The following is a 27,229-nucleotide window of genomic DNA, read 5'->3' on the forward strand; positions in this document are numbered from 1 at the left end:
TATAACAACCTTTTATGTGCATTACTGTGCCGCCCATCCCTCCCCTGTCTTCTTTTCTCCAAACTAAACAAACAGTTTTTTCAGACTTTCCTTATAGGTCAACATTTTCTAGACCTTTAATCAATCATTTTTGTTGCTCTTCTCTGGACATTCTCCAATTTATCCACATCCTTCCCAAGGTCTGGTGATCAGAACTGGACACAATACTCCAGTTGAGGCCTTATCAGTGATGAGCAGAGTGGAAGAATTACATCACATGACATGCTTACAACAATCCCCCAAAATTATGTTCACTTTTTTTACAACGGTATTACATTAGTTTGTGTTCTATTATAACCTCCAGATCCTGTAGTACTCCTACTTAAGTAGTCATTTACCAGTTTGTATTTGTGCAATTGATTATTTCTTCCCAAGTATAGTTCTTTGCATTTATTGAATTTCATCCAACTTATTTCAGAGCATTTCTTCAGTTTGTTCTGATCATTTTGGGTTCTAGTTCTGCCTTCTAAAGTGTTTGCAACCCCTCCTAGCTTGGTATCATCCGCAGTCTTTATGAGTGTCCTCTCTATGCCATTATCCAAATCTTCTATGAAGATACTAAATAGAAGTGGATCCAGAACAGATCCCTGCAGGACCCCACTCAATATGCCTTTCCACCTTCACGTTGAACCACTCCTGTAAACTACTCTATGTAAGCTTTTCCCAGTTGTGCACCCACCTCCCAGTCAGCTTGTCTAGGCTATATTTATCTAGTTTGTTCATGTGAGACAGTATCAAAAGCCTTAGGGCTTATCTATACTGGCACTTTACATTGCTAACTTTATAGGTGCCAGTATGGACAGTGCACCAGCGCCGGTAGCTGCGCTCCCAGTGCTGGTAGCCATGCCTCTCATGAAGGTGGGTTTTTTTTAGAGCGTTGGGAGAGTTCTCTTCCAGCGCTACGCCACGACTACACAAGCCACATTAAAGCGTTGCCGCAGCAGTGCTTTAACGTTGCCAGTGAAGACGTGCCCCTAGTAAAGTTGAGATATATCACATCTACTGCTTATCCCCTATCCACAAGGCTTGTTACCCTGTCAAAGAAGGATATTAGGTTGGTCTGACATGATTTGTTCTTGACAAATCCATGTTGACTGTTACTTATCACCTTATTTTCTTCTAGGTACTTACAAATTGATTGGTTATTTGGTCCAGTATCTTCCCAGGTACTGAAGATAAGATGACTGGCCTATAATACCTTGGGTTGTCTTCATTCCCCTTTCTATAGACAGGTACTATATTTGCACTTTTCCAACCCTCTGGATCTCTCCCATCCTTTACAAATTCTAAAAGATGATTCTGAATAGCTCAGAGATCTCTTCAGCTAGCTCCTTAAGTATTCTATGATGCATTTCATTAAGTCCTACAGTCTTGAAGACATCTTACTTGTCTAAGTAATTCTTAACTTGTTCTTTTCTTGTTTTAGCCTCAGATCCTACACAATTTACACTGATGTTCACTGTTAGTCATCCAATCATTGCTAACTTTATAGGTTATAATTGAAACAAAAAAGGCATTTAACACTTTGGCCAATGCTCTGTTTTCTGTGATTGTCTTTTCTTCACTGAGTAATGGGCCTACCTGTCCTTGATCTTCCTCTGGCTTCTCATTTGGATTTGTAAAATGTTTTCTTCTTATGCTTTATGTCCCTAGCTAGATGAATCTTATTTTTTGCCTCGACCATTCAATTTTGTCCCTACATGCTTGTGGGTTTTTATTTATATTAATTGTCCATAATTTGACTTAGTTTGCACTTTTTTAATGACTCTTTTTAGAGTTTTGAGTTTTTGAAGATCTCCTGGTTAAGCCAGGGGGGTCTTTTACCATACTTCCTATCTTTCCTATGCACTAGGATAGTTTGCTCTTGTGCCCTTAATAATGTTTCTTTGAAAAAACGTCAACGCTCCAGAACCCTTTTTCCCCTTCAGATTTGCTTCCCATGGAATCTTACCTACCAATTCTATGAGTTTGCTAAAGTTTGCCTTCTTAAAGTCCATTGTCTTAATTCTGCTGTTTTCCCTCCTACCATTCCTTTGAATCATGAACTTTCATTTCATGATCATTTTCTCCTAAGGTGCCTTTCACCTGCAAATTCTCAACCAGTTCCTCCAGTTAGTCAGAATCAAATCTAGAATTGCCTCTCCCCTATTTGCTTTCTCCATCTTCATTCCAAAAACTTATTAGATAATCTCTGCCCTGATGTATTATTTTCCCAAAAGATGTCTGGGTAGTGGTGATATGGGATTTCAACTAAGTCCTGTGTTTTGGATGATTTTGTCAGTTGTTTAAAAAAAGCCTCTCTCATCCACCTCTCTTTTTTAGTTAGTGGTCTATGGTAGACACCGACCATGACATCACCCTGGGTTTTTTTTAACTCCTTTACCCAGAGACTTTCAACAGATCTGTCTCCCACTTCTACCTCATCCTCAGTGCAGTGCACTTCCTGGACACTACGGTGCTAATAAGCGATGGTCACATAAACACCACCCTATATCGGAAACCTACTGACCGCTATTCCTACCTACATGCCTCTAGCTTTCATCCAGATCATACCACTCGATCCATTGTCTATAGCCAAGCTCTACGATATAACCGCATTTGCTCCAACCCCTCAGACAGAGACAAACACCTACAAGATCTCTATCATGCATTCCTACAACTACAATACCCACCTGCTGAAGTGAAGAAACAGATTGACAGAGCCAGAAGAGTACCCAGAAGTCACCTACTACAGGACAGGCCCAACAAAGAAAACAACAGAACGCCACTAGCCATCACCTTCAGCCCCCAACTAAAACCTCTCCAACGCATCATCAAGGATCTACAACCTATCCTGAAGGACGAGCCATCGCTCTCTCAGATCTTGGGAGACAGACCAGTCCTTGCTTACAGAGAGCCCCCCAATCTGAAACAAATACTCACCAGCAACCACACACCACACAACAGAACCACTAACCCAGGAACCTATCCTTGCAACAAAGCCTGTTGCCAACTCTGTCCACATATCTATTCAGGGGATACCATCATAGGGCCTAATCACATCAGCCACACTATCAGAGGCTCGTTCACCTGCGCATCTACCAATGTGATATATGCCATCATGTGCCAGCAATGCCCCTCTGCCATGTACATTGGCCAAACTGGACAGTCTCTACGTAAAAGAATGAATGGACACAAATTAGACGTCAAGAATTAGAACATTCAAAAACCAGTTGGAGAACACTTCAATCTCTCTGGTCACTCGATCACAGACCTAAGAGTGGCTATCCTTCAACAAAAAAGCTTTAAAAACAGACTCCAACGAGAGACTGCTGAATTGGAATTAATTTGCAAACTGGATACAATTAATTTAGGCTTGAATAGAGACTGGGAATGGATGAGTCATTACACAAAGTAAAACTATTTCCCCATGGTATTTCTCCCCCCCACCCCACCCCCCACTGTTCCTCTGATATTCTTGTTAACTGCTGGAATTAGCCTACCTTGCTTGTCACCATGAAAGGTTTTCCTCCTTTCCCCCCCCTGCTGTTGGTGATGGCTTATCTTAAGTGATCACTCTCCTTACAGTGTGTATGATAAACCCATTGTTTCATGTTCTCTGTGTGTGTGTATAAATCTCTCCTCTGTTTTTTCCACCAAATGCATCTGATGAAGTGAGCTGTAGCTCACGAAAGCTTATGCTCTAATAAATTTGTTAGTATCTAAGGTGCCACAAGTACTCCTTTTCTTAGTGCAAGTGTATGCATCTTTGATATACAAGGCAACACCACCTCCCTTTTTCCCCCTGCCTGTCCTTCCAGAACAAGCTGTACATATCTATACAAATATTCCAATCCCACCAAGTTTCTGTGATGCCAATGATGTCATAATTGTGATTATTCACCAGTATTTTAGTTGTATATTCCCCATATTTCTTGCATTAGCAAACAGACATTAAGATATTCATTAGGTTTCCCCTCTATATTCCCTCTAGTCTTTCCTTTGTCCCTGCTGTGACTGCCCATTTTCCCCCCAGATTCCAATCTTTCACCCAGGTCTCTCTGTTTTGGACTTGCCTGTTAGCTTTTGTCTCCTACCATAAAACCTAGTTTAAAACCCACCTCAGTAGGCTAGCCCATTTATATACAAAGATACTCTTCCACTTTCTTGAAGGTATCACTTTAAACATTCACCACCTTTCAAAGTTGATCTAAGTGCCTTATGCTGCTTTGGAAAAAAGGCAAAATTTATATAAAAATTCAGTATTAACTTTTATTTTTGTACCATATGTTGAAAAGCCTTCTTCCTATACTTATTAGATTTTTCTGTTTAGTAAACTCTAGGTATAAGATGACAATATATTTCACAAATGGTGGCATTTGTTTTACAGTGTGGCTAAACTATAGTACAGTATATGGCTTAGAAACACTGATCAAAACTATCTGCTGTGTCCACTGTGTCATGTTACAAAGCGCAGCTGCCAGTTGCATCTATTTTTGTCTTAGCAGCGTATGACTATCCTTGCAAGAACAGATTACTCAGGTCACAGAATAAAGTTGAAATCTCATTCTATGCAGATATTATACTACATTTTACTATTCTAGCTTTACTGTTTGACTTCTTCCAAAGTAGGAGACTATTCACCACTATGACAGACTGTACCCTTGTGATGGGTTCCCCCCAAGGGTGCCACCTGGAACTGGGGTACCAATGAGCCCCTTGACGTACCAGGCGGTGCTCCCTCTCGCACTGTACTGCTGTGACAAGCTACAAAGCCCTCCAGCCTACACTTTCACCAACAATCGTACAGGTAGGGGGACACCCAGCTGCAGTTACAAGCAGGGTTTCTGACCAGCCCCTGCATGGAAGGCTACTCCCAGCTCCTCAGGTACGTACCCGCTCTGGAGTATAAATCCAAAATTATACTGTCTTGCACTGCACAGAGGACTGTACAGCTCATAATATTTTCCCCCTCCCTCAATGTGTAGAGGAATATGCAATAGACTTCTGCCCCTGATTTATGATTCCCACATACCTCAGTCCAATTCACTGGTTTAGATAAAGCAAAAACAAGTTTATTAACTACAAAAGATAGATTAAGTGATAGCAAACAGATCAAAGCAGATTACCTAGAAAATAAACAAAAACTGCAAACTAAACTTAATATACTAAACTGATTGGCTATGAATAGCAGATTCTCCTCCTAAGAGATAATACAAGCAGGCTGCAGATTCTTAAGGGGCAAACTGCAGTTGCTTTACAGCTTGGAATCTACAGGTGTTTCACTCACAGGCTAAAAATCCCATTAGCCTGGGTCCAGCACTTTCCCCAGTTCAGTCTTTGGTCCGCAGGTGTTTCCAGGAGTCTTTTTGTGTGAGGAGTGATGAACCCCAGATGATGTCACTCCTTCCCTTATATAGCTTTTGCATATGGTGGAAACCCTTTGTTTCAAAACTTGGTTTCCAGACCAGTCTGTGGAAAAATGACATCCCAAGATGGAGTCTGGAGACATGTGGTCTCATCACATGTCCTCGTAGAGTCATAGCAGCCATCACTCACAGGCTATTTGGAGCGATCACAGGAAGGCTTGCCAGGAGAGAGAGAAACTTCTCCTAACGCCTATTGTTTTTTCCTACTGGCCCATTGCCTTGGATAGGCCCTCCTCCACCCTCTATCTAGACTGAAAGCATCTTGTCTAGTGGGCGTTACACAGGCGTAACTATATTTGAAAAAAGAGATACACAGTCAATATTAATAACTTCAGATACAAAAATGATATATGCATACAAATAGGATAATCATATTCAGCTAATCATAACTTTTCCAATGACACCTCACATGACTTATCTTGCATAAAATACATTATAATTATGTCAGAATAATATCACTGTGAAGACTATGGGGTGCAGTGTCACACCCCTATATTCACAAACTTTTACAAGCCTGCAAATTTTGTACAAAATATGCTTTGTGAGGTATCATTTGAAAACTCAATTTGCTGATCATCTAGGTAAGTGGCCATTTTTTGACAAGAAAAAGGATGTGAGCGAGAAATTTACATTTTGACAATGGAACAGTTGGAGGTTCTCGTGTAAACAGACTGGCAGTTGCCTGAACCTCAGCTGGAGATGATTCTCAAAGAGAACAAAAAGATAAAAAAAATGAGGAATAGAATCACTTATAATCTATCTTTCTGTACTTAATAAACTTGTTTTATTTTATCTAAACCAGTGTGTATTTGGATTGAAGAGGTTGGAAACCACCCATTTGGGATAACAGGGTTTGAGATAACATATCATTTTCTATTAATGAAATGACAGACTTTCTATGAGTTTGTACTGCACAAAAGGAAAGAGCTGGGAAGTACAAGATGTATATTTCTGGGGACTGGGTATTTGCTGGTGTCACCCCAGAACAATTCAGGAGTGGTTGGCTGGAAGTACTCATATAAAACTCAGCTGCTAGTAATTTACATGCTAGAGGAAATGTGTGAGCAAGGTCAGTGGTTGCTCTCACAGCGAAGCAGTGTAATAGGCATCCCATATTGGAGAATTGAGTTCAGCAATCCAGACTAATCTGGGGAATGTTACTAATGTCTTTTTCACTCATGTATATAGTGAAGCTGTAAAACATACAGCCAAAATCTGTGGCCTATCCATCTACCATTTGACTTAGTATCCCCCTCTTGCAAATATTTATAGAAAAGTATGTGATAACAACGGTCTGTATCTGGATTGACTAATTTTAAATAAACGCAGTTCCACACACGTCATTCTGACTGTTCCAGAATTTACCTGTGTGACGTGATTGACTTGAACTGGGGCCATATAGAACATTGTTGCAACCAAGGTCCTGTAGTGGCACCAAATCTTGTAAAAAGGGGGTCAAATAAGGTGTCTAAAACAAGATTATGGTTTGCTGGTTAGGATTATGCTATCTGTTTGCATGTATCATTTTTGTATTTAAAGAAAAGTATTGGCTCTACACTGTCTGTATTTCAAACTTATGCTATGCTTCTGGATGACACCCCAGACAAGTTGATGTCAGTTCTGCTTAGCCTGCTTGATGGCCCATTAAGGACCATCAGCTATACAACTGACCCATTGAGAGAAGGCAGATACGCCTTGAGACTCAGCAAGGTATGCAGGGGCATGCCTATGGACAGAATTCTAAGGTTTTTTCATGCCATGTGATGGACAGCTTGTCTTTGGAACAAAGAAAGACAGACCACATGGCAAAAGAATATAAAAAGCTGCTGCAGCTCCTCCATCTTGTCTTCAATCCTGCTTCATAACTCTGGAGGAACTTTGTTCCACTGAAGCTTTGAACCAAGGACTGAAAGACCCATCGCAGCTGTGAATGTACTCCAGAGACTTGATTTGAACCTGCAGTTTATTCTATCACTGCTACAAGCCTGAACCAAGAACTTTGCCATTACCCTGTATGTAACTGATTCCATTTAACCAATTCTAGCTCTCATCTATATCTTTTTCCTTTTATGAATAAACCTTTATATTTTATATTCTAAAGGACTGGCAATAGCGTGATTTGTGGGTAAGATCTGATTCGTGTATTGACCTGGGTCTGGGGCTTGATCCTTTGGGATCGAGAGAACCCTTTTTCTTTTGCTGAGTATTGGTTTTCATAACCATCTGTCCCCATAATGAGTGGCACTGGTGGTGATACTGGGAAACTGGAGTGTCTAAGGGAATTGCTTGTGTGACTTGTGGTTAGTCAGTGGGGAAAACCAAAGTCTTCTCTGTCTGGGTGGTTTGGTTTGCCTTAGAGGTGGAAAAACCCGAGCCTTGGGCTGTAACTGTCCTGCTTTAAGCAATTTGTCCTGAATTGGCACTCCCAGTTGGATCCTGCCAGAACCAGCATCGTTACATTACATTACATTACAACTTGCTTGTAATTTCATATAATAAACTCTTCAGGGTAAGGCACTTGTTTGATACAGTTTACATAGTGTACAGCTCAGTGTCCACTTACTGAAGTATAAATAATGTTCTATAATTAACCTGAAGAACATGAAGCATAATCAAAGGTGTAGTTTACTTTCTGCTCTAGAATCTTGATCACAAATCAACCTGTCCACATGTTATTACAATTTGGCTTAAACAAACCCATCAAATGACTAGATTCTCTGGTTTAGAAAATTACCAAGGGCAAGAAATGATTTTGCTATGAACAAGTCATCTTGCCAATATTAAATTTCCCACATTGCTGGGCAGAAATATTTTGCGTAGGAGAACAGAAATTCTGCAAGTTTCAACTCTCTCTTCCACTACAGAACATGGTCTGCAAACTCACAAAGAAGCTAATGGTTCCACTCCCTTAACCTGTGGATTTCTGCTCATACCGAATCAATCATTGGCATTCTCTGGATCACAGTTTCAGTGGCACAAAAGGGAGCATAGGATTTTTATTCTGTAGTCACTGGGAAAATTAGCTGCATGTCACTGCCTGGTAGTTTAAAAATGGTGGCCTTCCATCTATGACTCAGAGGATATTGATGATGTTGGGAAAATAAGAGTCCCTCCACTGAGGAGAGATATTTTAGCTGCCCCATTAACCTTTGCATGACGCTCTCAAAATACATGGCAATAATAGACTGGATAATACTAAATAATCAAGAATGGAGTAAGAAAGAAAAATAATTCACTAAGAAATAATTATTTCCAACTGCCAAAATATTTAAACAATGGGTTCTAAATGTGGCACCAGTTGGAAAAAAATGTTACAATAGAATCCATAAATAAGCTGCAACTTTGGCAAGTTATGGACAAATAAAAAAATCCTCAGAATGTACACTGAAATATCCTCACATGGAAAGCACATATCAAATACTAGTAGTTTACTCAACATAAAACGGGGCTGATATTAAGTCTTATAGTAAAATATTGAAAATATGCTGTATCGTGTGATATAAGGTGCTACTATTAGGTCGTGAGCTAAAAAATGGAAAAAAGGAAGGTATCCATCTAGCTGATGAGAAGTTATAAAAATATTGTATAAAGGAATGAAAGATATATGCATTACTGCAGTTTGCTTTATTCATGCATATGGCCACATTACTTCACATGGTCATTGTGAAAGACTCCAGCTGTGGTCTGAGAAGCAAGAAACCAGTCTATCCTTCTTGGGAACATATAATGAGACCTCTCTACGGTACAGGACCAAATCCTGTCTGCATCTTGCAGCCCTCAGCAAGCGGGCTGTGCTCTGGGCAGATTCTGGGCATCTAAGGGAGAAGGATTCCTTCTCCTCCTCTAAGCAGTGTGACCAATCTGCAGTTGCTGATGCAGCAGAGCCCTCTAGCAACTGGGCTCCCCCGTTTTGTTTGATCCTGCTCCCATTTCAAGCCAATGGAAATTTTGCCACTCATTTCAACGATAGCAACATCCAGTTCCATTATGTCAGAAACTGTTAGCTGACTTTGTTTCTTGGATATTATGGATTAAGCAAGTTGATAGAGATGCATTTTCTAAAATATGGAAACTACATTTGAACTGAATACATTTAGCTTATAACAAGTTCCCAGTTTATTATGGATAATGTGTGAAGTCTGCAGCATAAAAAATGCAAATATATAGGCTTTTTTGATTTGCTTTTATAAATTTCTTCTAATTTGTATTATGCTTTCAGTGGACATAAAAGAGAAATCATCATAGATATATTTTAAGAAATTGTAACCCAACAGGAAACATTCCGAGCAATGAAGGTCAAATGTCATCCTTCAACATAACCATTTAGGACAAATCTAAAGACCTTTTCAATTTCCTTCTTTCATCAAGTATTGTCAGATGATTATTATGTTTGTCATCTGCAATAACCTCTCAGCTGATTCATATTTGAAACCATGCGCTGTCATTTTTTGACTAAGTAAGTTTCAGTCAATAAGCAATCCCTTTTATACAGTGCATCAAAATGCAATTTGTTGATCTGGACGTATCATTTTGTAGAAACATTTACAAGAGTATGGATCTGTTCTGCAAAGGTGTGTTGTTGTGATGCGGGGGAGGGGGAGGCATTCTTGCCACATTTGCCCTTTCTCCTCAAAAAAAGGCAAATATGTAAACATGTACCCTGATTTATATGCTGATCAAAAATGGGAGACTAAAGAGAGACATAGGTAGCTTCCTAATAACCCATCAAGATGGAATATTTTGTATACCTCTCTCCCCTTCTTAACCACAAGAAGTACAAACAAACAAACATTCTCATTTTTGTACCTTCTTAGCAATATAAATCTGTTCCATAGCCACTTCTATTTGTTACTTTTTCAGCCTAATAGTTACCTTTTAAACCAGTTATTAGTATCTGGCAGGAAACAAACCCAGCAACACTTTTTCAGTACCTTGCAGCAATGTTACCTGATTGAACCAAGAAAGTGACATTTTTAGGGAAATGACAAAATGTCCCAGATAAAGTCTTTATAGACATTCCAATTGTCTAAAGAACAGGTGCAAGATAAATATATACATATTTTGCCAACAGAAGGTGTAAGAAATCATTGCAAATCACATTTCTGCTGGGGTTTGGGGAAAACAACACAAAATATTTCATATTTTAGCCTTGAGTTATTTTCATCCCATTTTCAACTCCACTTGACAGAATAAAAAAGTACAATCTATTCTACCACCTTCAAGCCCAATCCTAAAATATGCTGCCCCAATAAACTTCAAAAACAGGATCTCTTAGATTTATGTTCAAATTACATTCAAAATTATTTTAGATAAGCAAAGGGGAGCTGTAACTAACTCTGTATCATTTCACACTCGATAATATGTTACGGTGCAAGTGTAATAACTCATTTGAAGGAGTTTGCATCTCTTACTAGTTTGCCAACACCTGCATACCGATCATACAATGATACTCCATGTGTCTTTTCAGAAAGAGGGTGTCTGAGGAAGGAGTCAAGTGGTTCATGCATGAGTATACCTTAACTATTAGGAGTTCTAACTCCTGCCTGCTGCAAAGACAGCTACAGCTGCTTGCCTTCTGGGTTAATTTTCTAGACCAGCAGTTCTCAAACTTTAGCAACCCGAAGACCGCCATTTTGATTTTAAAATGTTCATGGACCCTCAAGCCCACCTCTCAGCCCCTGGCCCTGCCCCTACTCCATCCCTTCCCCCAAGGCCCCACCCCTGCCCCATTTCTTCCTCACCTCTTTCCGCCCCCTCCCTTGAGCGCACCCAATCCATGCTCCTCCCTCTCCCTCCCAGCGCCACCTGCATGTTGCTGAACAGCTGTTCCCCAGCATGCAGGAGGCACTGGAAGGGAGGATGAGGGGTTAATTAGCAGGGCCAGTGGCCCCGGGCATGATTCCATCCCCTCCCCTTCTCTTCCCGAGCCTCCTGCACACTGCTGAACAGCTGTTCCCTGGCATGCAGGATGCGCTGGGAGGAAATGGGAGGAGTTGATCAGCAGGACCCGCGGACTCCAGTTTGATAAACAATGTTCTAGACAATGGAAACAGCAGCAGAAGGAAATCATGAGGAAAATGTTACAATGCAGACTACAGCACTGGAAAATAGGTACAACTGAATATTTTATGCTGGTCTTAGTAAATCACTTTTAGGTGCTGTCAGAAATTATGCTTATGAACATTCTTCTAAACATCACCCATTTCTCGCCTAACTAAGGGCTCTTTTTACACTAAACTTCTAATGATTACTTATTTGATCCTTTCCTACTGATTAACATTCCCACCGATTTCTGGACCATTATAATCAAGTCAGTGTTTCCATTATAAACTATTATCATCCAGTACAGCACCATACTTTATTGAGTAAATAATATACACACTTTTAAGAGTTCCAAATTTCATTTCAGTTATGGACTATGAGGTTTATGAAGAGCTGCACCAATCTACTGAACACACATGTTCTTGGGATAATTCCCCAATTAACTATTCTAAGGACTTCCTTAAAAAATGTAATTCACAATTAAGTTGGATACGATTCCTCTAATATCACCCTCTTATGCCCAACTACCGCAGCTGGCATGATATTCAAGCAAGGATTCCAGCACCAGCGGAGGGACATGCAAAATTAGTTCAGTCTTCTGGGCATACTGGATTTTTCAGAAATACTTACTAGTCCAATCGTATGACTTAAAATAATGTCACAGTCTCATATGACAAACTGCAGTATTGTTGCAGAATCCTTCCAAATCTTGATTTCTATTTTCTCTTCCGAGGATTTTAGAAATTTACTGGGGATAAGGCACCTGACTGGGACTCTGAACACCTTGGTTCTAGTTCTAGCTCTGCCAGTGTTGTGATCTTGGGCAAAACCATCCATCATTCTGTGCCTCTATTTCCCCTCCCACCCTTTGTGTGTCCTGATCAATTTACACTGTAAGCTTCTGGGCATGGTCCATTTCTCACTATGTGTTTATACAATGCCTAGTACAATTAAGCTTGATTTCAGTTGGGACCACTAGACACTACCATAACACAAATAATAATTAAAACATTATTTTCTGTTCTAAAAAATGGTGAGCTTTTAAATGCAGAGGAGTGGACTTCTCCCTCCAGACAAAACAAATCCAAAATGAATGCTTGGAATAAAGTGTGCTTGATTTGTAAAATCTGTGATGCAAGATCTTCCAACATTTCTAACTCCATCGTGTCGGCCCTAACTACAAATTTTCTGTTACTTGTTTATTTAAACCAAGCCTTTTTATTTATGCAGAGGAAACCATTAAATGGCCTAGAATAGCCTCAACCAATTACGTCATTCATCCGTGTACTGTACTCACTTATCTGATGATTCTGAAACCATCTCAACTTCTTGCAGATCTCTCAAAATATCTGAACTGGAGCTGAAAGGATAATATAAAAAAACCTTTTAGACTATATAAGCAATCCTTGACAATTATCCAGCACTCCATTTCAATAATAAATTCATTCTCATGGAACTTATCATAGATCCCCAATTCTCAGGGTGATTCTTAGCTGATTGAGGCTCCAGCATAGGGTAGTGAAGCTAAAGAACCACACACCAGCTGAGCATAGCCAGAATGCAGTATGTTCTGGCCACTTCCCCTTCCCAAACCAGAGGTCAGTGTACAAGCAGGGACGAAGAATCAGCCATGTTGGTGGAATTCTCAGCTGGTTGAGATCCAACTGCTTTCCCTCCTCTTTGCACCAATCACATAGTACAATGGGGAGCGGCACATATTAGAATAGAGAAACTGGCCCTTTAGTTGTCATTTAGGTTATAGCATCAATGAAATAAAGACTCAAATGTATTCTGTGAGCACTATCATGGAGGCGGTTAAACATGACAGCCACAAGATTAATGAGTCTCTGAAGAAGATGAGCATAATAATCCTTGTCTGTTTACAGTGTCCATCATGCATGAACAGTTTGACCAGGCAGATTTTAATATAAAGAGTGTGTCTAGTTTGTTTTCAAAGATAAATATTTTCCTGTCAATTTTTCTGTCAAACCTTCGATAGCAGAATACCAAAATGTCAATTTATTTACAAAATGTATCACCTCTGTTGAAGAACCACAAATTAAGTGTAAAAAGCCCTATCATACTGAACTGCCATATTCCAAATAATAAACCAATGTACTGTCATTTTGGCTTAACTCCACTCCTTGTCCAGCTCTCTCAATCATTTCACAGGATTTTTTCAAGGGTAGGGAACCTGTTCGTGTTATAGTGAACAAACTCTCCAAGCACTAATATCATGTAATATCATTAAAGAGAAAAGCTTTAAAAAAATTTCCATATATTGGATCAAAAATATAAAAGCACAAATAAGCACAAAAGAGAAAGAATGAAAAAAAAAGTGTTCAAACTAACAGATGATAAATGTTAGAGTGTCTTACAATTTAATCACATCGTGGCCACTGTGGGAGCAAAAACATGCTGCTTTTGTGGAGCATCACATATTTTATTCCCCAATGACTCCCATCTGAACCTCGTCTTTCCAATCTCCAACTGATTCCTTCATTCCCAACATTCATATTGGCACTGCATCTGCTCCTTCTGGCGAAACAAATAATCCACTTTATATTTCCTCCTGCCTGCCAACTGCTGCTCCAACACCTCCTCTTGCTCCGTTTCCAACCCTCTCCAGGTTTCCCAATGCGCCTAATCTAAGCCAGTTCTCCCCTTGCCTTCTACAACCTCTTACACTCCACACAGCACCAGGATGGAATCTCAATGAGACAGAGTGCCATATTTTTAAAAATAATTAAAAGAATGACTGTGCCAGTGTGCGGCCTGTATATGCAGCTGAGAATCTGTATCAGAAGTTCCTAAATCCCAGTGCAATGCTTAATATACTAGGCAACACTGTCCCAGTCAGTGCTTGAATCAAACATATCCTTTTCTGACTTTCCTTTTAAAAATTACAATAAAAGGCATAAAATTTGAATCTGTTCATCCATTACCAATTCTTTTCTTCTTGCTGCTTATTCCCCCGCTGAAAGTACAATCCTTGATTACAAAGATTACAATTAGTTGCTGTAGAGATAATTGTGAAATCACTAAAAGGGTTAGGATTTCAGAGGAGAAATAAACTACCAAAATCAGATTAAGTGCTATGGAGCAGTGAGACTTCTTATGCAAATATGCCTGCAGTGTTATTGTAGAAAGCTTGGGATATTATCTTACCCACTTTGTGTGTCTGTGTAAATGTGCTCAGTCATACTGATGAAAAGGGAAGATAAAAAGCAGAACCAATGGAGATAGACAGACAAAATGATTTCAAAGCAGAATGGGTTTTCAAAGTTTCCTGTGAAGCATTAGACTTTTTCCAATGGCTCCTTTGGATCATTTGTGAACCACTGAATAAAGAATTGGTAATTAACAAATATTATAAAACATACAGACATGTCATTATCTGAAATTAAGAGCAGTGATTGTGATTATGGCGTAAATTTCTCTCTCATGCACCAGTGCTGGGTCATAGGGCTTGGCACAAGAGGGCCCCACTGGGGCCAGTGGCAAGGAATTCTGTTTCCCCCACAGGATGCAGAATGGGAAAAGAGCTGCTCCATGACTATCTGGGATCTCCACTTGAGTTGCATCTGGCTTACAAATAGACACTTGCCTGGTGGGTTCAGTAACTCTCCATGCATCTGATGAAGTGGGTTCTAGCCCACGAAAGCTTATGCCCAAACAATTTATTAGTCTCCAAGGTGCCACAAGGACTCCGCATTGTTTTTATTGATACAGACTAACATGGCTACCACTCTGAAACCTGTCTCCAAATTAAGCTTCAACATTCTAAACAAGCTCCAAAGGCTGTTGTGTGCGTGCGAATGTATACAATCAGTAACATGGCTACATAAACATAAACCACGCAGCTGATAGCAGTGAATGACCAAGATTCTTCCCTCCCCAAAACAAACAAATGTCTGTCACCCCCTCCAATTCCATCCTTCCCACAAGCGGGAAAGTTAAGAGGAGAGGAATGATTTAATGGGACCTATGTAGAAGTCACTTGTGTTACTCAAAGTTCCAATTCAGCAAAGCACTTAAGCACATGCTTAACTGTCAGCATGAGCAATCTCATGAATTCTAAATGTGACTACTCGTGCTTAAACGCTCTGTTGAATCAGGTATTGAAACATCAGCCCTGCCACAGAGCACCAGCTTATTGCACCAACTAAGAGCTGCAGAAACAAATGGACTGTGATTTTATAGTAAATTCAACACTCAGGGGCTGGGGAGATGGGGAGGAGATAATCCGTTTCTTATTGTGCAAAAATTAAACTAATCTGAGCAAGTTAACTAAAGTAAAAAGATACATCAGATCTCCTAAAAAAAAAAAAAGAAAAAGTTAATTTGCTGTGTCCTTTAGCCCCATAACAAATAAGAATACTTAAAGAAAAAAAATAAACAAGCAGCAAAGGTATGCAAAGTAATTGTTGCCTGTCATATATTCACTTCACCATGCATAGGTAATTTAAGGATCTCAGATCATTCTGGGCATGTGGGATCTTAAATGCTGTAAATGTCCAGGCACAACAGAGCTCATTAAGAATGGAGTAGCAGGCCTGCCTAGTGGTCTAATGAGAGCAAATTCTGTTGTCACGGAAGGGACCACTGTCTGAATGAAAACCCTGGCACAGCAGAGGTTGTGTGTTCATCTTGTGGCTATATACATGCTGCTCTTAAAACAATGTTACACTGTTGACTTCAGTGGAGCTACTGTAGTTTTGCACTGGTTTAAGTGATAACCAGCCCACGTCCTGTATGGGTAAGCAGAAGTGTAACGAGGTACACAGACATAATGAATGCTCACACATTTTGGATGCACAGTGAGGCACACAGACAAACAGGTTTCTGGGCATCTAATATATTGATGTTGTGAAGTGAATTATCGCTTTAAATAAAGGTTATGCTATGATAGAAAATCAATAGCCGATTAAAAAGACAATATAAAGGACACAGAAAAATAGTTCTTATTTCAAAATAACATTATTTTTCACTGATAGAAAGTTTATTTCCAGGAAAACAGAATAGCAGCAGAGGCAGCTGGCCTGTTGTGTATTTCACATATTGAGACTAAAGGCTTCAAATTTCGTATTTCCAACTTACTCTTCAAATCTCTACCAGGTTGCCTTTTAATCGCATTACCACTATGATGTTATCATCTAACTGATCACTTCTGAGCAAAACCGCACCATGATTTAAACAAAAGAAAATGGAAATAAGATGGTGGAACAAATATTGGCTATCAACACATTGCTTGTGCCCCTATTTTTAGTCTGTCTTGTCTATTTAGATGGTAAGATCTTTGACATAAGGAGTGTCCCTACTTCTAGTACACAGCACAAAGGGACCCTGTACTTGGCTAGCCCATTGGCACTACTATAATGAACATGATTAATAAGAGCAATTTTAAATGGTAAATGGAGTCCAAAATATGGAGTAGGGATTATCGCTGTTTTTCCTTCTTTCACTGGCAAACTAAATTACCCAATAATGAATAGCTACATAAGTGCTAGTTATCTATTATTATAAATGATGTACAAGCTTTGCACCAATATTAAATATTCACATGGCAGAAATTTTGCCAACCAAATGCCTTCCTTTTTAAAAAATGACAAATCTAGTGCACTTTCATTATAACACAAGGATAGTAAAACATTTTTGACAGCTGGAAGACTAAGAACTTCTAGAATACATTTGGGAGTAGATTTAGAACTCAATGGCTTATGCCTCACGTCAGTTAAAAGTTAATTATTCTACAAAGGAAAATGATTGACTTCCGAGGAAGGATATAAACTTGATTTATAGAGCAGATACACAACTGGCTTCACATAGCTGTACTGTCATCACATCACTGGGATCCACTCTCCCAATGATGTCTCCATACAGAACTGTATGTGGAAGTGGAGCATCCAAAAACTAACCATCAGGGATTTACAGTAAAAGAGATAAAAGCTGTCTGATTATCTTTCCTACTGGATTTAGTCATTAGTCCTATGGGCTTATCAAAAGTTCATCACAGATATTTGCACAATCGTAATATCTCTTTGGTGAGACAAGAAGTTTTATGGTTTTGGCCTGAAATTAGCAATGGAACACTACAGATAAATTTAACAGTACTATGGACACATCCAAAAGGAGGACAATTTATGAGAAATCTGTGCACGTGTACTGCTTTCACTTGCTTTGTTTGCTCTCAGCAACTGAATAGTGTTTTCCCCCACAACAAAGTGAGTTTGGATGGAGTGAGAAAGTTTGCTGTAATTGGGGTTTCCACAGATCTTAATCTCGTTTGATTTTTTTAAATCTACAGCTATTTTCTATATATAGCTAACTAAAGGATAAGTTTCATTAAAATTCTGCAACACCCACATACAAAAAGCAGGAATCCTTATTGTAACTCTACGCAATGGAAACTAATGCTGGAAATGTTTCAAATTAGCTTTCTCCTGTTTTAGAATAATAGCGGACACTATTGGCTTGATTTTGATCTCACACTAAAGTAAATCCAGAGTAACTCCACTGAAGTCAGGCATTACACCAGAGTAAAAGCAGTGGGAGTTTGGAAACAGGCCCTCTCTATTGCAGGCTAGGTGGAATGATAGCTGGAGGTCTAAGACATGAGTAGTTATTTTAAAATCCTATCCTATTGTCCCAAATACATTAAAAATACTTAAAGAAGTCCTTCCCTCCGGACTGCACTTTGACATGATGGGAAGGTTTGTGTGTTCCAATGACCCTGAGAGCTATGCCGGTGTGAGTTTTAACTCCTTGTATGGTCACACAAGGGGACAGGTCAAAATGGTATGGCCCAGATGAAAAGCAGTCTACTGGACCTCCAGGCTGGGGGTTGAACAATAAGCCAAAAACCTATCTTCGTAAAAAAATTAAGTTATCGAAACAGCATGATAGACAGGGATGGCGAAGCCTTCTTCGCGTCCTAAGTGATATCTGATGGTATGGAAAAGATTCAGATTTTAAAAGTTATCCCATGACAGAGCAAGAGGCAGGTTAGTGCCTGGATATGATATACTTTCTTTACAGGAAGATTTTAAAGATGTGGTTTTGTTACCAATTAGGGCAGACTGCGGCCACTGTCGCAAGCAAAGCAATAAGAAAATGAAAAAAAATTGGGCAACACTCAAGAGCAATAACAAATTCATATTTGTGCACATTTTACACACTGTTTTGAAACAGTTTTTGATTGAAGTAAAGCTGAGCACATAATGCACTATGTAGTTACTTACTGTCCTAGGGAACATTGGCCACTGAAACTCACAAAAAGTTATCAATCCAAATAGTAACCAGAGCTCTGGAGGAAAAAAAAAAAATTGAAATTCTGGATTTTTTCAATCCCATACTCAAACAAATCAATCCTTACACTGTGTTAAATATGTTGTACTAAGAGATTGAGGATATATGCACACACACATCTACCCGTGCCTGCCTCTGTGTTCCTAGTGTGGGAGACAGCAGGAGCATTCCACGTTAATGATTTGCTCTTTGTTTCCCGAAGCAGAGCAGCACATCACGCTGGCTGTCAGAAGGGAGCTTTGAAAGGGGAAGGGCGCATGCCTGCTGCTGAGGGCTGCTGAGTCAAAATAAATAAATAAATAAATAAATAAATAAATAAATATGAGTTGAGTGGTCACTGCAGGACGCCTCCGGAGGCCAATTACCAGCAATAAAAGCAAGAAAGGTGTTTACATTAGGGTATGTCTACTGCCCACATTACAGCGTGGCCACGGTAGTGCTGTGATGTGGACAGTGTAGTCACGCTTTATCACCAGGGAGAGCTCTCCTGGCGTAAAAAATAACCACCCCAAACGAAGGGTGATAGCTTTATGACCGGGAGCATGGCTCCCATCCATAAAGCGCTGTCTATACTGCCACTTTCTCATTTGGGGGCGGGTGGGGGGTGGGTTTTTTCACACCACTGAACAATTAAAGTTTTAGCGCTGAAAGTGGCAGTGTAGACACAGCCTACGCTGGCACTTTGGCGATAAAACCTTTGCGCAAAAAGCCTTATCACTCTCGTGGAGGTAGTTTTATTACAGCACTGCAACTGAGGAGTTTCTTTGCAAAAAGTGGCTTTGCAGTGTGTACACCTCTGCTGTTTCATCCTTGGCTGCCTTTTGGTGACAAAACTTGGCAGCGTAGATCAGCCTTAGTTTGCTAGATAGAATACCTTTTTCCTATAACCTTTTATAGGATTCAGGCCCTAATAATTCATTTCAAATATACCACAAAAGAGCCATCAGAGAGTAATGACTTTTGATCACTAAAACCTGTAATGGATTTGAGCTAGCAAGGAAAAACTATGTTATCTCATTCCCAATCTGCTGAACCAGTCAGTCACCCACATTATTTTGATTTCCACTGTATGGTATAGTGCTAACAATTAACAAAGATGCAGCCTTTATTTCACAAAGTAACTACTCACGTAACTAAACTGAGACTAACAGCAAACACAAAAATTATAGTCATGATTTTGTTCTCAATCAACTGACATCAGATGCGACTGGTATCACCTTGTGATCAGAATCTAGCCCATGATTCATTACTTGGTCTTCTGTTAATACAGAGAGTTACAGGAGACAGAACACCGCAATTTCATGTCCACTCTCTGTATTATCCAAACTTTTCAAGCACTTATTGTCCTTATGGAAGAGCTTATAGTGCCATTTTGCCAATTCACTCACTGGAAAGCAGTGTTTTTACTTCACATCATAAATCTCTCCTTTGCCTAAAAAATAAGAAAATAGTCATCGGCTTCACTATGGGTTAAGTTGTGGCTTTCCCACAGCTCTGACCAAAGACCCGTGCATAGTTGCTGCTCCAGGAGCATATTAAGAATCAAATGGTGACTTCTTGGTTCCCCACTTCCTCTAAGTGGGGAAATAAACTACACCAGCCATCTACAAGGTACAGATTACTTCACCCAGCAAGCAAGCCTTCTGAATATGATTTAAATGTCTACCTAACTTAACTGAACATCATGAGCCAAACTTCTGAGATCTCAGATTCAGCTTCCAAAACCTCAGACAACTTTTTTGCACAACTGTTTTCTGTTTTGTCTTTATTAAAAACCATTGCTCTTAAGACTTTGCATATTAAGTTTCAACTGAGTGAATTAATAGCAGAGCTATAAAGTCCTGAAACTCAAGTGCTTTGAAATGGAAAAGTTGAGAACTACAGCAATAGGGGTCTGAACTCTCATTTGTTGGAGTTGCTCTCAAGTTGTGTTAAGTGCAGATCACATCAGTCTGAAGCACTTCCCCAAGTCTGGCTCAGTTTATTCATGGCTGGCTACTACAAAGGAATAATAGGCATTCTGCCAGCAGTAACCCATTCTTTTATTGACTATAGTTTGTATTTGACTGTAAAAAATGTTTAAAGAAAACCAACTGTCCTGAAAAAAGAAAAAGCTAAAATAAAAAAAAAAATAAAAAAAAGAGCCAGTCTCCTTACATTTATTTATTTTAAAGGGGGACTCCATTTTTCTTAGCATCAAAGGGAATGGCCAATGTCTTTAATCAGTCCATCTTGCTGGGTATTAGGTACTTAGCAGCGTAGATGTCATCCATCTCCAATACTCAAGCTCAACATGCACATACTGAAATCTGAGTTCACGTGTGCAATACTTGTTAAAAAAAAATTAAGTTCTTGACACACTGTCAGATAAAAGATGACTAGACAGTTTACTGTAAGGAAACAGTGTTTGATGTGCCTAAAGAAGTCCTCAGCTTTGTAAAGAGGAAGAATCAGCATAGGTTTGATGAAAATGATGCAGAGATAAAACAGGTTTCAGAGTAGCAGCCATGTTAGTCTGTATTCGCAAAAAGAAAAGGAGTACTTGTGGCACCTTAGAGACTAAAATTTATTTGAGCACAAGCTTTCGTCAGCTTCAAGTGAGCAATGAAGTGAGCTGTAGATCACGAAAGCTTATGCTCAAATAAATTTGTTAGTCTCTAAGGTGCCACAAGTATTCCTTTTCTTTTTGCAGAGATAAAGCAATTCTTGACATCCATGCATTTTCTTCGGCATTATGAATAAATAACTCATCTATTAAAAAGATGTCTTATTCATGTACAAAGCCAAAGCCTTACAAAATGAACAACAGCTTGTGGAAAATAAAAGCTGAGCAACTTCCATCGGTGGCAGACCAAAAAGGCTCCAAATGGTGGGTTGGTTTTTTTTTGATGAGCTGAAGACTAAGCATGGCCCGCAATCTGGTATCACCCCATCTGGAATGTAGATAAGTTACTACTGCTCACCGATCATGGACGAACTCCGAAAAGATAGGCTGAACACTTTAATTAGGTTCTGAACTGCCCGTCCACTACGTCAGCATCAGCACTTCATGATCATGAACAACGTCCAATTCAAGACCAACTCTCAATTCCACCAAACATCTCTGAAGCATGAAAAGCTGTCATGCAAATGTCAAAACGGCAAAGCAGCGGGTCCATCTGGTATTCCTGTGGACATCTTCAGATGTGGGGGATCAGGAAGCTCACTAGCCTCAACTTAAGATTTTGGGAACAGGAGGCTGTACCACAGGAACTTAAAGAGGCCAACATTATCCACCTAAAAAAAAAAGCAATCACATTTCTTGCGATAACCATCACGACATCTTGCTCCTTGCCACTGCAGGAAAAAATATTCAAGTCATGTTAAACCAGCTGACTGCTCAATTTGCAGAGGAGATAATGCCTGAAATCCAATGTGGTTTCTGTTCTGGTCTTGGTACTTCAGACATGATCTTTGCACCCCAGCAAATTCAGGAGGAATGTCATAAGCAGACTCAAGACCTATACATAGTTTTTGTCAATCTTATTAAAAACTTACTCTGTAAATCAAGATGGCCTGTGGACAGTCCTCAGCACGTTTGGTTCCTCAATAAGTCTGTCAACATTATCAAATATTTTCATTCTGGAATTCAGATTTATGTCCTTGACTGAGGCCGATTCTCAGCTCCCTTTTGTCATCACCAATGGAGTAAAAGAAGTTTGTGTTCTTGCTCTGATTTCATTATCATCATGTTTCCAGCTGTTCTAATAGATGCATTCAGAGACATCGAGTATGGCATTTATATGCTCTACAGTATGGATGGAGGTGTCTTGAAGCTGCATCTCTTGTGTGCAAAGAAAAAGGTCTGAAGACAATTATTCAGTTGCTCACTGACTGCTTTGTATGTGCTGCAAATTGTTTTGAATTATCAACTCAAAGATGACAGAAGTCATGGTCCAGCTTCAACCGAGAAGTACTGCAACTACTCCAGGTGCGTCCATCAATGATGTACCATGGAAGCTCATTGGAAAATTTTGCTACCTATGCAGTTTTGTTTCATGTAATGCAATGACTGATGACATTATGAAATGCACTGGGGCAGCCAGAGATGCCTTCAGAAAACTTCAGCATTGTGTTTGAAGCAAATCAGAACTGGTATCAGAACGGCAAACAAAAATTCATGTTACCATGCTGTTGTCATACCACACACTTTTCTATGGCTGAGATACATGGACTATTTATTAATGCCACATAAAATACTTGGACTAATTGCACATACAATGTCTATGGTAGTTAATGGGTATTAAATAGCAAGATTCCATACACACCGAGGTCCTTGAGTCCTGAAACAGCATAAGTGGTGACAGCTTTATAATGAGAGCACAGCTGAGATGGTGCAGTCATGCAGTTTGCATGTCCAACAATAAAATACCAAAGGCTCTCTTCTATGGAGAATTGCAGACCAGAACTTTGGGGGGGGGTGGAGAGCAGTCCAAGAAAACAACACAATGACACTCTAGAGATCATAGATTGCTGCAATCAAGGAGAGCTGTGCAAGGCGTAAAGCTAAAAGCAGTGCACATTTATCTAAACTTGTTTTCACCTGTGGCAAAATTGGTCTTCCATCTCATCTCAGGATTCACAATAAGTGACTGTAGTCATCTGTCCAATTCAGCAAGAGACTTGATCATACCATTATTTTTTTTAACCTGAGTGTCCCTTTGACCAGACATTTCAATTACAGGCTAGTAGAACTGTTTATATCTGGTAAACTTCATGTTTTCTAAATGAAAAAAGAGGTCTCCTACACTCCCTATATCTGCTTTTAAAATTGGCAGACAAAAGCCCCAGTTCAGCAAAGTAGTTCAGCATGTGTCTGTCTGTCACACACACACACACACACACACACTGTGTGCATCTCTGTCTCTCTGCCATCCTGTGCCTCCTCCATCCATTCCTGCTGCCTTGTAGAGTGTGAGGCTACATTAACAATGTGTTAACCCTGGAGGGTTCAGCCGAGTGCTACTTCATCATATAGCAGTAAGGCATTCCCTGGTAAATATCCCACCCTCTAAACTCCACCACCTCAAAAAATATAGTCTTTTGTCAGGTGGAAAAAAAATTCCCTGGAACCGAACCTAACCCCTAACCCCCCTCTGGCCCCCCCGCTTTACATTAATTCTTATGGAGAAACTGGACTCACAACATCATTTTGCTTAAAGTAGCACTTTTCAGGAACATACCTACAACATTAAGCAAGGAGTACCACAACTATTTATACAGAACACAGCAGTTCGTGAAAGCTATATACACGACTTCATTTAAACCTGTTGGAAAAACTATCCTTTAAGAGTCGTGCATTTTTGTAGTTTTGTTCATTTGGAATCTTATATTTTGTTTTTTGGGTGGGTTTAGCAATTGATGAAAAAAAGACTGAACATGTCTGGATTACTGTCATACTCCATAGTTACGTACTTTATTAAAAATCTTTAGACATATATCAAGTACCCTTTACTCATTTCCTCAATTAAAAACATTAGTATGCATATCTAGAATAATATCAGCAGATCAGTACTAGTTAAACTCAAGGACTAGTATTAATCATTTAGTTAAACACAAGTTTTTATGAACATAACAATATAGGGGTAATTAAATTACCTAGAGTACAGTGCTTTACAAAAAAAGGCAGAAACCATAAATTCTTTTAAACTTTAAAGGTCATTTGCTCAAAAGTCCTTCTCTCTATTACTCTCCTATAAATATTTAGCATGTAGGTTTGGATTTTTAAATGTACTGCACTGACTATTGCTAGATGATATCCTATCATCAAAAAAAGTGCAACACTCACAAAAATCATGGTCTTCCACAAAATATGCAATGTTACTTAAATCAAAGAGCTAAATTATTCTTTTTTCTTAAAGACCTGCTCCATTTACTCTTAACTGATTATATAATAACCAGAACTATTATATAATAGTTTCAAGAATCAGACAAGATACTTTAATTTCATGCTAACTACATTACCATAGGTTTCAGAGTAGCAGCTGTGTTAGTCTGTATTCGCAAAAAGAAAAGGAGTACTTGTGACACCTTAGAGACTAAAATTTATTTGAGCATAAGCTTTCGTGAGCTACATCCGATGAAGTGAGCTGTAGCTCATGAAAGCTTATGCTCAAATAAATTTGTTAGTCTTTAAGGTGCCACAAGTACGCCTTTTCTTTTTACATTACCATACTTTACATTCCACCATGCATTACCAACACCTTGCACAGAAGGACATAAGGGTATAAAGAATCTGCCCTGCATCTTCCTTCAAATGTGATAAAGAGTTTTTTTAATTCATATGAAGCATAAATGAACAGTAACAAGAGGTACAAATCATGGTCTAGCACAGTTTTCCTAACATCGTGCCTATCTAAATCCCAGGTATCAAATAGAAAATGCTATACTATGTTGAATTTAATGCAATGCATGTATTCTGGTAAATAAGACTTCCAATGTCAATGGTCTTTTTGACTTTAAAAAGAAATCTTTGGGGCAGCCAGTTTAAGCTTACAGTATATGTAATAGTAAATACAGAGGTGACTATTCAAAAAAATGCCTATTTTCCCTAAAATGAATCCAGGTGCTCCTTCCCAATATTTACTACAGAAAATACCTTGAACACTACAAACACTGAAGCTGCCCAAATGTAAATATTTATTTAGGGCTAGATCAGGGGTGGGCAAACTAGGGCCCATGGGCTGCGTCTGGCCCATCAAATGTTTTAATCCAGCCCTTGAGCTTCAGCTAGGGAGCAGGGTTGGGGGCTCCACATGGCTCCTGGAAGCAGTGGCATGTCCCCACCCTGGCTCCTACACACAGGGGCAGCCAGCGGGCTCCACATGCTGCTTCCATCCCCAAGCACCGCCCCTGCAACTACCATTGGCTGGGAACAGCAGCCAATAGGAGCTGCTGGGGCGGTGCCTACAGACAGGGCAGCGTGCAGAGCCACCTGGCCGGTGCCAGGCCTCCACATAGGAGTCGGGGGGGGACATATCGCTGCTTCTGGGAACTGCTTGAGGAAAGCACCACCCGGAGCCTGCACCCCATACCTCCTCCTGCGCCCCAACCCCCTGCCCCAGCCCTGATCCCCCTCCTGACCTCCGAACCCCTTGGTCCCAGCCTGGAGCACCTTCCTGTATCCCAAACCCCCCATCCCCAGCCCCACCCCAGAGCCTGCACCCGCAGCTGGAGCCCTCACCCAGCCCCTGCAACCCAACCCCTTGCCCCAAACTAGAGCCCCGTCCCGCACTTTGAACTTCTCATTTCTGGCCCCACCCCAGAGCTCGCACCCTCAACCAGAGCCCTCACCCCCTCCCATACCCCAACTCCCAATTTAATGAGCATTCACGGTCCACCATACAATTTCCATACCCAGATGTGGCCCTCAGGCCAAAACGTTTGCCCATCCCTGGGCTAGATCATCCCTAACCCAGATGCAACTGAGCAGGAAGAGTGTCCTGAGCAGGAAGAGGGCTGCATGGATCACTGTTCTGGATGTAGGGGAGAGTGTAATCCAAAGCTCCCTATTGCTAGCAGGTGAGGCAGAACAAACCACAAGAGAGGAACAGTGACAATTCCTTACTGATGCTCCTCCTGGGGTGACACTGCTAGGTGCTAACTCATAAACAGGCTTGAGTCTAAATGTTCAAACTAGCCCTCATTTACTTAAAGGTCTATCACTGTAAAGAGCAAGCAAAAGGCAGCAAAGCACACAGAGAAACTGCTCCAGACACTGACCTAAGAAAGGCTGGCACAAAAAGCAGTCTCCTGAGGTGCAAGAACTCTGTAGTTCAGGCCTAAAACCAAGGGAAGGCTGTAAACACAGCTGCAGCATTAGACTCCTCAAGGGGCAAAAAAGGACAGACAGGCTTGGGTTTAGTACTAGCATTTGTTTTAGATTATCTCTCAGAGTGACAGAGGAAGAGCAAGGGTGAAGGGAACCTAAATGAGATGGCTGCTTTTTGCATCTTTGGCTGCTATATTTTTCTTAACAGTCTCTACTCGCTACGTCAGGGGAGATGGGAGGGAGGGAGTTGTTTTAAATCACCAACATTTATGATGTGTGTCTTCTTGCAAGGGAAAGTGGTGGTCTGTACAATCTTTGTGGCTCTCTCAGAAAAACATATTTGGTAGCTTTTCAAACAAAATGAAGCTTGGAGAGAGGAACGTACAGCTGTCAATAGGCAGTTGCCTTGCACATATCTACAGTTATTTCTGCACTTCATTTCAACCTTTTGTGTTAGCATTAGTCTTGCTCCATGTTTGCTGAAAAGACAAAGAAATTACCACGTGTGGTACTCTAAGGGCACTCCAGACACTGTCTAATTGCCTGAATTTGTGTGTATTGCTTTAACATACAACCTGGCCAAATTTTGTAAGATCTTTTTGAACCACTGCAGTACCTGATT

The 27,229-nt window shown here is 40.1% G+C and overlaps 1 protein-coding gene across 9 annotated transcripts in view; it reads right to left on the reverse strand.

Moving 5' to 3' along the window:
• Window positions 1-27,229, reverse strand: part of RAD18 (RAD18 E3 ubiquitin protein ligase) — a 123,844-nt gene that overhangs the window by 23,680 nt on the left and 72,935 nt on the right. For 8 of the 9 annotated variants that reach the window (XR_006282629.1, XM_038410985.2, XM_043518483.1 and 5 more), the window contains one exon: window positions 12,787-12,849. The exons of the other annotated variant lie outside the window; for it this stretch is intronic. Coding sequence is in view for 7 of the 8 variants with exons in the window: in XM_038410985.2 (XP_038266913.1) it covers window positions 12,787-12,849 (63 nt within the window). In the remaining variant the exon portion in view is untranslated. The remainder of the gene's footprint in view (window positions 1-12,786; window positions 12,850-27,229) is intronic. 9 annotated transcript variants of the gene reach the window in all.

This window comes from Dermochelys coriacea, chromosome 7 (genome assembly GCF_009764565.3).
Source record: "Dermochelys coriacea isolate rDerCor1 chromosome 7, rDerCor1.pri.v4, whole genome shotgun sequence".
Lineage (NCBI taxonomy): Eukaryota > Metazoa > Chordata > Testudines > Dermochelyidae > Dermochelys > Dermochelys coriacea.